Source organism: Ostrinia nubilalis, chromosome Z (assembly GCF_963855985.1).
Source record: "Ostrinia nubilalis chromosome Z, ilOstNubi1.1, whole genome shotgun sequence".
In the NCBI taxonomy this organism is placed as follows: domain Eukaryota; kingdom Metazoa; phylum Arthropoda; class Insecta; order Lepidoptera; family Crambidae; genus Ostrinia; species Ostrinia nubilalis.
Window position 1 is genome coordinate 20,765,888 of NC_087119.1, and position 13,372 is coordinate 20,779,259.

Consider the following 13,372-nt stretch of genomic DNA (forward strand, 5'->3'; position numbering starts at 1 on the left):
TCTTCGCGATCACATGAACAATTTTATTACAACTCTTAAGGATCTAAGTGAAGAACATGGCGAGCAAATCCACCAGGGCCTTCGTACGATAAAGGGACGCTATCAGGGCCACTGGAATGCACACATGATGGCTGACTGCTGTTGAATCATTCAGAAGAGCTGTCTGCCTTCAGCATCAGCAAGGAAGTCAAATAAAAGAAAGTTTTTTCAACTTAACAACTTCATAAAATAGGATCATCTCTAAAAAAAGAGTGTTTTTTTTACAAAAAGACCCAAGTGTCATATTTTTTTAACCAGAGCTGATACAGATATTTCAATCACAGATTTGAAATCGTCATTAAAAATTGGACTAATATCATGTAACATAACCCAATCATCAGAAATGCTGTTGTGCAGTGTTATTATTCTGTGGTACAACTCAGCCTTATTGTAGTGAACAGGATTGATCTGTATTAAACAAACATCCATGTAAGGGTCAACAAGAATAGGTTTTAAAGAAAATCCACCCTGCCTGCATATGCATATTATGGTATTGTCGGACAAGATCTACCTACAGTTGAATCGCCAAATAAACTAAGACATCATCATTTTAGAGGCTAATAATGTATTATCTCAAACAAAACAGTTTACCTTAAAATGACGCACAGAACGAATTACACTACAATTTCGACAGGTTTGTCAATGTTCTTAATAAAATTATTGGTCATCGCAGTCGCACGGCAAGTGAAAGGTTTTAGCCCCATCCACTGCAAGTCCCGGTTTCCACTAAGGCGGAGTGGAGAAATGTTTTGAATAACGAATCAGATTTCATTATTTCCACCGAGCCGCCGCCGCTGTCAAATTCTTTCTAGGTAGAAAAAACCCCAACATCTCTCTTTTTCGGACTACTTCTACTTCTACACAACAGTAATTGGTCCGGAACCAATACTGCCGATACCACAAGCACAGATCAGAAGGCTGCGCTCCAAAATAGAAGAAAAAGAACACACGGAATGGAAAAATAGCGAAGGATGCAGGCTAACAAAAGATGCGGTTCCGGACGTATCGAAAAAGTTCTCCCGCAGCCTTATCAGACTAAACAGGGACAGCATCCGCAAGTTCCTGAGTGTTATAACTGGACATTGTACAACATAGGTGTTACAGACAGCCCACTGTGCAGGGGATGCATGGAGGCAGAGGAAACACCGCAGCATGTGCTCATGGAGTGCAGCAGCGTAGCAGAACAACGGGCTCAATTTCTTCGATCACCATCGTCGCTGCAGGAGGCCTGTAGCAGCCTAGACGGGCTGCTTGCCTTCTGGGGGAATCTGGGGTGGTGGGAGTAGGAAGATAAACCACAAATCGCGCACAATGGCCCAATCATGAGGCTAAGTGCGGAATTCGATTGCCCTGCTAAACTAACTAACTAACTACGAGTATTTCTCTTCTTCGCTCCGCCTTGGTGGAAACCGGGCTTTAATCTAACGACTTATCGGGGATAGGACAACATACGATGATACGACAATGAAGCGTAAAGTAGTTCTTGTGAATCAATGAGGTTTGTCTTGTAAATTCTGTTCTAATTTAAAATACATAATTGTGTATCGCAGAATGGCTGAATCAAACTGCCCTGAGAGGTAGCTTGATCTCTGACCTACCCCTAAAAATATGAAAAAAAAAAACGCACAAAGATATCAAAGGACATCATCCATTTTGGTCCAAAATCAAAAGTGCCGGCCAAAAAATAAAAGTGCTGTATTCTGATAGAATACGTCCGCCTTAGCATTTATTACTATGGCACCAAAGCTGTAGCACCACTGTGCATCGTAGTATTTGAGCTCTAAAAATATATGAAACGACTGACTTTGATCTCAAATACTACGATGCACAGTGGTGCTACAGCTTTGGTGTCATAGTAACAAATACTAAGACGGACGTATTCTGTCAGAATACAGCACTTTTTTTTTTATTGGCCGACATTTTTGATTTTGAACAAAAAATGTATGAATCGTCGATGAATTTTAGATCTCAAATACTCGACGCACAGTGGTGCTACAGCTTTGGTGCCATAGTAACAAATGCTAAGGCGGACGTATTCTGTCAGAAGACAGCACTTTTTGTTATTGGCCGACACTTTTGATTTTGAACAAAAAATGTATGAATCGTCGATGAATTTTAGATCTCAAATACTCGACGCATAGTGGTGCTACAGCTTTGGTGCCATAGTAACAAATGCTAAGGCGGACGTATTCTGTCAGAACACAGCACTTTTTTTTTTATTGGCCGACACTTTTGATTTTGGACAAAAAATGTATGAATAATCGATGACTTTTAGATCTCAAATACTCGACGCACAGTGGAGCTACGGCTTTGGTGCCATAGTAACAAATGCCAAGGCAGACGTATTCTGTCAGAATACAGCACTTTTTTTTATTGGCCGGCACTTTTGATTTTGGACCAAAAATATATGAAACGTGGATGATGTCCTTTTAGTACAGGAAAGAATAAAAAGAATGACTTCCAATTTTATTATAATTAGGGTAGTGTGCAAAAGGTGCAAATAAATCAAAACGCAATAATTATAAGCGTAAACTTAAGAAACTTCGATACAATTTCAATAAAACAAATGTGCCTTATTAATTTTTTTTCATATTTTTTGGGGTAGGTCAGAGGTCAAACTACCTCCCATAAGTTACTATAAAAGTTCATGTACTGTGCTTATCACACTAGAATATGTCTCTAATCGGACATGAAACTGCAACTGACGATGCAGTTCAGTTAGCAAACTATCACCAGGCCAGGTGTCTAGTGCACATTTATCGTTCATAATGTTTGTAACTTTGTAATTCTCTCATGCACGAAATTACATTACTATGTTTAAAAATAACTTTGTCCTATCGTAGACGCTCGACTCGCTTATTCATACATTTAAGTCGCATTAACGGCACTTTTCTAAGAAGCTTTTATAAAGAAGATTTTATTCTGCTCATGTAAAATGATATTATGTATGTGGGGAACTCACATAACATTTATAATATTTACATACAAACACATTATATATTTATAGTACATTACATAAATTATGATATCAATAGCATTATAATATATTTACAAACACACTTGATAATAACATAAATACACTACACATATATTTTAATAACAAACATAAATTAATACCTAATACATATTAAATTCTAAATAAATAACTTACACAAACAAATAGACTACGCGTATTGTGTTAGATATTGCATATTTACGGCGCGCGGCTCGTCGGAGAACCGGTTTGCTATTCCACCGCTACTTACCTGCGCAGGCCGCCCAGCGCGCCAGTCACGACTTTTGCTATCTACGCGAGACCCGTGCGGCTCGCGACGACCGCTAACTGATTACGTAGTACGAACTGTGTAACGATCTTTATCTTCGATCAATCTTACTTTATACTTGTGTCACAGAATATAACTGAAGTGCTCTGTTTCTCCTTCGTGAATTGATTGTGGAAAGTAATAAATAATTTCGTTTGAAACGAACGGACTTCATCATTTGTTCAACGAACAACATACCCACAACTGGTGACCCCGACTCAAGCATCCTAGATGAGCGATCAAGAATATCTCGACGCAAGTATTATAACGACGGAACAAGATAAAATGGAGGACGCAACTACCCCCCAACAAAATTATACGTTACCAGCACCTGAAACATTTCGAGTTGGCGTGAGAATACCCCCGTTTTGGCCTGAAAAACCCTCAATATGGTTTTCACAAATCGAAGGTCAGTTTGCGATGGCGAGAATTACCGACGACAACACGAAATATTACTACGTACTTTCGCACCTCGATCGTCAATTCGCTGTCGAAGTTGAAGACATCATCACTTCACCACCGAGTAGCGGAAAATACGAAAAGATAAAATCTGAGTTAATCAAGAGGCTATCTACGTCCAGTGAAAGGAAAGTGAAGCAACTTTTGCAATCGGAAGAGCTTGGTGATCGCAAGCCCTCGCAGTTCCTGCGACATCTGCAGCATTTGGCCGGCCCTAACATACCGGAAGACTTTCTTCGCACAATTTGGACGAGCCGATTACCAAACAACCTGCAGACAGTGATTGCATCACAAATGAGCCTGTCTCTCAACGAACTGGCAGACCTAGCTGACAGAGTGCATGACATCGCGCCATCATCACCGCAGGTAGCAGCCACCAGCGCTACGAGTACGCAGTCCGCATTAGAAATGATGGCACGGAGCATAGCGGAACTAACAAAGCAGGTCAGCTCTTTAAGTGCAGATGTTCACGGCCGTTCCCGCCCTCGTAACCGGCAGTCAAACCAGCAGAATCGACAGCGGACTCCATCAGAGAACCGGTTTGCTATTCCACCGCTACTTACCTGCGCAGGCCGCCCAGCGCGCCAGTCACGACTTTTGCTATCTACGCGAGACCCGTGCGGCTCGCGACGACCGCTAACTGATTACGTAGTACGAACTGTGTAACGATCTTTATCTTCGATCAATCTTACTTTATACTTGTGTCACAGAATATAACTGAAGTGCTCTGTTTCTCCTTCGTGAATTGATTGTGGAAAGTAATAAATAATTTCGTTTGAAACGAACGGACTTCATCATTTGTTCAACGAACAACATACCCACATGTAAAAGACGAGAATAGAAATATTGTAAACCTTTGCAAAAAAGTTTAATAATGATGACTGATCTTGCCATCCTGGTCTTAAAGTCTACTAAAAACATTACTTTTATTTGATTTTTACATTCATTCAACATCTAGACACGTGAAGCCAAGTTCAAGCAAAGGAACTGGCTAGCCAGCGCCGAGTGTAATATTACACGAACCATTTGGTGCCACTTTTGACCCTTCTCTAACTCAAAACCTCTTTAACGTAAACACATCGTGTGTTTAATTATATCCATAAGGATACCTAGAAGCCCAAATTTCATGAAGCTAGCTCAAACGGTTAAAAATATATGAAGGTCACAAAGTCGTGAATTTTGGTATTGACTGACTGACTTAGTGTTTCCTGTGGTGTTTCCCGACCCCTATTCTCAGCTATTTCTGAGATTTCTCCTAGTTTTTCTCTACATTGATAAGTATGAACTTTAAGGGCTTGTGTACGAATTTACTGAGGGTAAATTTATTTTCGTTGCTGAATTGATTTGAGATTACTCAAGCCGAAATTGAGAAACCCTAAGAACAAAAACTTCCGAAAATTTATGAAACGCTGTTGTATTGTTCTGGAAACTACATTTGGGGACATTTCTAAAAAAGTTTCTTTTCAATGGCGAGTACAAGCTTGGGCAAGCTTTTATTTCGCAACTAGCGGCCGCCCGCGGCTTCATACACGTTGATCCCGTTTTACCCCCTTCATCTATCTTACGCGGTTTAGATTTTTTCATACAAATGTTTTTTCCCGCTATCTCCCGTTCCCGTGGGAATTTTGCAGTATCCTGTTGTAACTAAGCTTTGAGTTTACTAAGGTACCTGCATGCCAAATTTCAAGCGTCTAACTTAAGCAATTTAGATTTTTCACACTAATCACCCCCTGATAGTTATTTTGAAAATATATTTAATGTACAGAATTGACCTCTCTACAGATTTATTATAAGTATTATTAGAGGCCGGTCGATCTATTCTCATAAATAAAACACTGGATACTCATCTTTCACATTATATTGCCTTATTTAGATACAATTCATCACTTAGCACAAAAGCGCGCGGACTCGTCTCCGCGCGTCCCTCTATTCTGACGTTTGATGCTAGCGTGACATTGACGTATTGTCAATGTCACTATGACAGCATCTCATTGGCCACAACGATACCGTTATTTTAACGTTTTAGATTTTTCATAATTAACAGTATAGAAAAAATATTGTTGAAAAGGCTCATATAAAACATATTTCTAGTAAAGTTAATATAATAAGAAGTTTATTTCATAATTTTAAAGAGTAGTTTGGACAAGACAGTAAGTTTTTAACATATTAAGATCTAAAATATTGCATACATACTTACATACAACACTCGCATCTGACATTGTCTCCTGATTGAAAAAACTCAAATTAAGTTTTCCGAAAGAAAGAAAGAAAAACCTAAATGTAAGTGTAATATTTTCAAGGCTTTTTGCTTGCGCTTATAAGTGACGTAAAATAGAAATACCACAAAACAAAAACGTTTACTTCGTCTTCGAGTGCACTAAGACTCGTTATTCGTTACATCAGTCAGCAATAATGGAGCCACCATTACTATAATTTTAAACTCATTTGAAATTTTTTTACCTCACAATCATCCCCTAAGAATGCTTTACAATTAGTAGTCCGGTCAAATTAGACATGAACCCTGCAATAATTCGCATAACACAGTCATTTGAAAAAAAAAATTACGAAGTCCAAGTTTTTTGCATGAGTTGAGGCACGAGGCGATATCAGATTGGATTTATGTGTTATGAAGAAAACCCTTTCTTACTCTTCGGATCATCGAATCTCAGAAACGCTGACCTGACTTAGGAGAAAGTGCATAGACAAATTTAATAGATAATTGCATGGTCTTAAACCTTGTCATACATATTTTTGTAATAAAACTTACCGTTTGGGTGAAAACCTCAAAAACCCGTATTTTTTTACTTTGATCTTGAATTTTTTTTTAGCACATGTCGGATCGATGGGGATTTTTCACATTTCATTCATAATGTTGCTCCGAACATTCGTACCAATTTTCAGCTGTATGCGAATTATTGCAGGGTTCATGTCTAATTTGACTGGACTATAAAGGCAGTAGATCCACCACTAGATATCCGTCGTCAATTTTTATCAGATAGATATTATATTCAAGACCAACCAATCTCTTAATCACCCACTCATATCCCGGCTTCAAAATCTATCTGAGCTAATTTCCAATTCTTCCAACAAGTATTGGGCCCACAAAGATCCTCATAATCTAATAAAAAGCTTTAGAAAACTCTCTTCCCTTTCTCAGTTTTAGGTGGTAAAAAACTCATTGAAAAATGAATTCATTAAATTATCACCGGACAAACTTCAAATTCCACTGTCTACCGTGTCTCATAAACACTCGACATTGGCAAAACCAGTGTGCTTCAAATACGCACCATGGAAGCCATTAGACAGAATAATAATAATAATTACGTCATATTTCATCTTTAATTCGATTACATCATCATCATCGGGCAATTCACTACTGGACTTCCTCCATTGCGCGTTAGATAAACTGAGCTTACACCTCGCGAACTGTACCCAATTTGATAAGGGCTGTTAATCATTAACAACAAGAGCCTAAAATAATATGTACATGTATACAAACTAAATTTACGCTACTGTTACCATGTACTTATTGGATTTGCTTTGCTTACTTTACCATAATTTTTTGTTTGTCATCAAATCATAAAATAGAATTCAAGGTGAATTTTCTTACACCTCTTATATTTCGATTGATCTCAAAGCTTACATATTTAAATCGGATGAAAGTGCAAGATAAAAGAGCAGTTCAATCAAATATTATTGTTTACTTAATTTATTTTGTAGTTGTATTCGCCAACTTAGTTCCTTTTAAATACAGTCCATAATCTCCATGGCTGTACAAAGGTAGATTCGATAACACCAGTGCGGTTCGGCACTGCGAATCGACGCAGCTGGCCGGTCGATCGTTATTTGGCTGGTGTATTAATATACAGTAGGTACACGTCCAGTATTTGCTGTCGTCAGTTTTGGAAAAGGTGCTGTGCATATAAGCTATAATCCGTTGGTATCGATCAATTGATACGCACTTTGCGGCATGCGGAGGAAACACTTACTACAAACACCATTTTAAAATGCGAATGAGAATGTGTGAATTTTGCTAAACAATAATCTGAAATGAGCTCTAGCACCAGGCATTGCGACTAGGACTGAGGAATCATAAGAACAACAAAGCGATGCTCCCCATGGAGTTTTTATGGAAATCTATTTCTGTCAGTAATCACGTTTAAGGTCACTTGTAGGTAATCCTTTTCATAGCCAACCGACCAAATTGCTATCGATTTCAAAGCAATCATTATTCTAATTTTAGAAAAACCGACGAAGTCCGAAAAGGTTCTCAGTTCTGAGGTCCCGTACGTTTCCATCGTCCAACTTGGATTTATTGACTTGGTTATGTAGTTCTGTAATATCTTAAATGAGAAACATATTTTATGAACGTAATTAAATTAGTATTTTTCAGTGGATTTTTTTTGGTTCTTATTACCGATTGATTTCCGAATAATAGGTTGTTAAAAATTATTAAATTCACAAAAAGGTTATGTAGACATTAAAAATAGGAAATTTTCTTTAGTTCTAGTTTCTCTGAGCATGTTTTTTCATAAAATTAATCCGAAAGGAAACATTTAAGAAAAACATTTACTAGGCAGTATTTTTCTAATATGGCGGCGCGAGCGGCAACCATACGAGGTCGCAAAGTTGAAATTCGTAAAGAGCACATCGAAATCTATATAAATACCAATTTTCATTACTCCCGGAAAACTTTCCAGGTAAAACTACCAAATGACTGGACTACAACCTCCACAAGAGGCAATAGAGCTGTTATCCTCTACAAAGTGGTACTTAGAAATCCACCACAAAACCTCTTAAAAATAATAATTCCATCAAATCAAATAATTTCTGAGAAATTCCCTCACAGTCGGACAGACACGTGATCCAAAAGGATTCCGTTCTGTTTTGAAGTTTTACGGTGCCCTAAAAATGATCAAGAATTAAATGTCTGTTTAACATTATTGGAATACTTACGCACTCGTAAATAAGTGAACAGTGTCGGGTTTTCTATTGATTGCCGTCTTTGCCATTTCTTTGAAGATTATGTGGAGACCAAATATTTAAATATTCTATCTGGCTTACTTTGAAACCTATTTTAGTAGACCACAGCTAACAAGAATTTGCTTAATGCTCTGTTTGCTTGAAAATTTGAATTTAAATTAAAAACAACGAAACTAGAATGGGTCACATTAGATAAACCTTTGTAATATTCATATGCACGGTCATGTAGAAAGATCTAGGATTTTCTTTATTAATTGCGATTTGCGACAGATCGGATACATATCGATACCGATACTGGTGGGCTTAGCAATTTGAAAGTAAATACATATATACATTATTATACATGTTAAACGTATAGAACGTTGGCGAGATCAAAGAAGTACATCTGAGTCATAAAATGATACATTTGCTTTTCATTTAATTGAAACATTTTAAATGTTAAATTAGTGTTAATAAATCTGTCGGAACTCTGATACTTAGCAAAGTGAATTCTAAAGTTGCATCATTGGGAAACTTCGCTGAAGACAACGTTAAACTGACGACAAAGGCCAGAGTATTGATTTCAACATCGCTTATTTTGCTACTCGGTCTAGTTTGCGACCGAAAATAGGCGTTCGCCTGTCTACCTAGTCACAGATTTAGCTCATTATACTAAATATCGTTGTTTTAAGTGATGCTGAAAAAACAAGCTCTTAGTTTCATGCAATTATGTGAACAGATTGCTTAAAACCCTCTCTAAAAAGATTATTATAATGATGTTACCAAGGTCACCGAGATTCCTTGCAGGTTTTTAAAAGCGATGCATAATTAAGTAGTAGTCATTTGTATCAACTTAAGAATTCATACCAGCTTACAAGCTTGGTAATGGTACAGTATGATGGAAGTTCATATAGTTGCGATATAAATAATTGTTAAAATGATACAAACTGAATAAAACCAACGCTTTCGGCCCATTGCGGAAAGTTATACGAAATATAGATGTCTACCATTTGCCTGCTATCATTAACAGGAAGTTCACGCTTCATGAAAATACGCACGTTCGTTACTAATGAATAATTTAACTCTTTATGAACTTTTATTTTAGCCTTCAATAGTTCATCCATCATAGGACATTTTGATAAACTGACCTCACAGCGAAGCTTTTGTTATTCAGAGATCATAATATTATGTGTAACTGATGGAACTCGAAGTTTGCGGCGACTCTTATTGCAATTTGTATAGCATATTTCCCGAAGGTTGCCTATTTGTCGAAATCATCTTTAGTGTCAATTTTTAAATGTTCATCTCAATAAGAAAGTTATTTGTTCGTGCCATCTCCAATAACAAATTGTAGTAGATGAAACCATAAAGATAACTTTATTGAAACGTAAGTTCCAATTAAGACACTCGTTTCTCGCGAATCTTGTCGTCAACAATAAAAACATTGTGTCGTATGCACGTGCCATCATCTCACTGAGCTGTTGAAGTGTTGGCTGATTGACTCGACAAGAGTGGTTGGGTATACTCAGATATAAGTCCATGTGTATGCCTGGCTCCCAGGATTTGAAATTGATCCTTGTCGTGGTCACTATACGAATACAAAGAGACTGAGTTGCCACACCAATGCCAAGTCCATTGGGTCTATTAGAAAATTGCAATTCAAATCGACACTTGAACTGCCCGGAAAAGATATTAAAAAGCATTTTCGTAATTGTTACAAGAGGGCTGGTAGTAGGTGCTGCAACGTGATGAGTTAACGAGTTGTGCCTAACTCTGGCACTGAAAGTTATTTGCATCAAGTGCAATTTGTGATCGGTATAAATTGTAAATGCGTTGGGCCTAGGAAGCATTTGTGCATCGATCGCACCATAGAGTCGGTGCGATCGGGGGAGTTCGGCTATGTCCGATAGATTGATAGTTAGCAGCATGTTCAGGATATACTGGCGTGAGCATTTTTGCGATTGTACGTTTAGTTTCTTAAGGGTCATATACCACGTTCGGGTTGTTTGCAGCGCCTCTGCCCCCGGAGCTGTTGGACATCCCGGAAGACTTCCTCGAGCATTCCGCGAGCGACGGCACAATAGAAGAGAATTTTGAGGAGGAGCTTGCCAGGGCCCCAGAAGTTTATGCAGAGGTAAGTTTATTAATAATAACTTTATTACATTAATATGATTTTCTTGTATTTAGATGTATGCTTATGTTATCAAGATAATGCAGATTGCGGATGCTAGTGAAACATGATTTATGAATAGCATTTTATTTAAATTGCACTCCATCGATTAAAATTTACTCAAGCTTGGCTATGCTGTAAGACACAATGAGTACATGTTGTGTAAGGTGACATTAAGAAGGACTTTTACAAAAATACATGGAATATGGTCGGTCTCAGAAATCCTTGCCGATTCCGAGAAATTTAGGGACTTTGTAATTTAAGATAAGTTTTAAGATCAAATTATTCGACCATATTACGAGTAAATATGTTTCTACTAAAAACCGCTCCAACACAATAAAATACATTTTCGCGGAATAAAATGCTCATGACAAAAATATGCGAGCATAAAAAAGTCTTTTGAATACTGTTGAATTTTACTCAAAGTGACTGCTAAAAGTACTTTAAAAGCGCTCATAAGAATTTGGTATCTTTTGTTGTATTTTATCTAAAGATTTTCGGATGCGTATTCGATTGATCGGTTAAATGGCGATCGTGAAAGGCTGTAAAAGATATGCCGTGTGGCTCCAGCTGAGTAGATTACGACCACCCCCAGTCCTCCCGTGGAGGGCGTAATAAGTTACTAAGGGAACATCGGGTCTCCCAACTCAAGGGAGGTATAGACCAATTCGGCCTTTTCGTCATAATCATCATTTCAGCCACAGTACGTCCACTGCTGAACATAGGCCTCCCCCAATGATAGCGGTCTGCTTCCAGCGCCTTCCTGTTACCTTTATTAGGTCGTCAGTTCACCATCTGGGTCTGGACCTCCACTCCCGAACTTTGCAGCCTCATCGGTCGTCAGTTCTACATACTATGTGCCTTGTCCAATGACACTTAAGCTTTGTAATTCGTCGGTCTATGTCAGCGACTTTAGTTCGTGTACGGTCCTCCTTATTTCTGATTCGATCTCATAAAGGAACACCGAGCATATACCTCTCCATAACACGCTGTGCAACTTTGAAATTCTAACCTTTTGCCCCTGGTAAATTAAAGACACGAGTCGAGACGAAAATAAGAGAGTGTCTTGCTCCTGTAGTACTGCAGTGGAGAGAAAATGACCTGATGTCATGTATCTGTACATCATAGATATCGGGTTCCTCTTTGGACGACGAGTGCTTCGCCGAGCTCAATGGCACGGGGCTGATCGACGTGGTCGGCGACGACGACATCGGGCGGCGGATCATCGTGGTCTCCGCCTGCAGGCTGCCGCAAAGCAAGGACCCCGATATACTTCTGAAGTTCGTAACATTTTCAACTCTATCGACGAATCCATACAAACTACATGCTTCGATAAATTTTATTGTAATTTTAAGAATAAGCGACTATTAAAAACAATAATCCTTTACAATAAAAAATAAATATTATTTCATTTCTTTCATGTTATAGTTTAGGAATTACGGTGTGTCTGAAAATTTTCCTCCGTTAACTTATATTGAGGCACACATTAGTCGCACTAACACTTATACAACTATTGGGTACTATTTGTATCGTTTGATCTTGCTATACCCTTAACCTTTGTTGTAAAATTTAATCCAGTAATATATTCATTCATGCCGATGGTCTAATGTATTTCTTTAGGCAAATCTTTTCACTTGGTTGAAAGGCGGAGTTGTAGATACTCAAACGCCTACACAGTGATATCGCAGTGCTTTTTCTTGTCTATTGTCACGGTCATCGTTTGTAAATTCGTCGTACCATCATTCCATTTCCGGATATTTCATATAATATTCGCGTTGAGACCCGTGTTTCTCTATTTTAACAGATATTTCATGTTCACGCTTGACAAGTACGTGGAGCAGGACTACAGCGTTGTGTATTTCCACTGCGGTCTGACTAGCAAGAACAAGCCTCCGCTGTCGTGGCTATGGAGGGCATACAAGGCCTTCGACAGGAAGTACAAGAAGAACCTGAAAGCGTTATACTTGGTGCATCCGACCAACTTCATCAGGTGAGCTTTTAGCCTACGCGCAGACCACCGACTTTTAGTAGTTGAGTCGGGCTGTTGATCAATCGGTATGGAGATGTATGAAAGTGCGCACAATACACCGATTTGGTATCGGCCGATGCTTCATACAAATTAGAATCGGGCCCAACTATCGGCCAACTAAAAGTCAGTGGTCTGTGCCTGAGCTTATTGATTGGCGTTATATTAGGACTGCTGCTAACTGACCTACCCACTTCCCAAAATGAAACGGTTACTCATTGTGTTTCTCTCTTTTTGTACCAGCTAAAGTTAGCTGGTACAAAAAGAGAGACAAACAAATCACAGTTTTGTTTTCACCGTAATTCGTCAATAACAAAGTAGCGTTTGCTTTAGAACCCATTTGGTTACATAGGTTGAAGATTTACCGCATTTTACATGTATTCTTCTAGAAAACACCTATTGCTATGCTCTTGA

The 13,372-nt window shown here is 38.4% G+C and overlaps 1 protein-coding gene across 1 annotated transcript in view; it reads left to right on the forward strand.

The window, feature by feature from the left end:
- The window catches only part of LOC135086557 (rho GTPase-activating protein 1-like), a 35,619-nt gene that overhangs the window by 7,567 nt on the left and 14,680 nt on the right, over positions 1–13,372 (forward strand). The window contains exons 3-5 of the mRNA XM_063981306.1: positions 10,775–10,896; positions 12,061–12,212; positions 12,737–12,922. Of these exons, the coding sequence (XP_063837376.1) occupies positions 10,775–10,896; positions 12,061–12,212; positions 12,737–12,922 (460 nt within the window). The remainder of the gene's footprint in view (positions 1–10,774; positions 10,897–12,060; positions 12,213–12,736; positions 12,923–13,372) is intronic.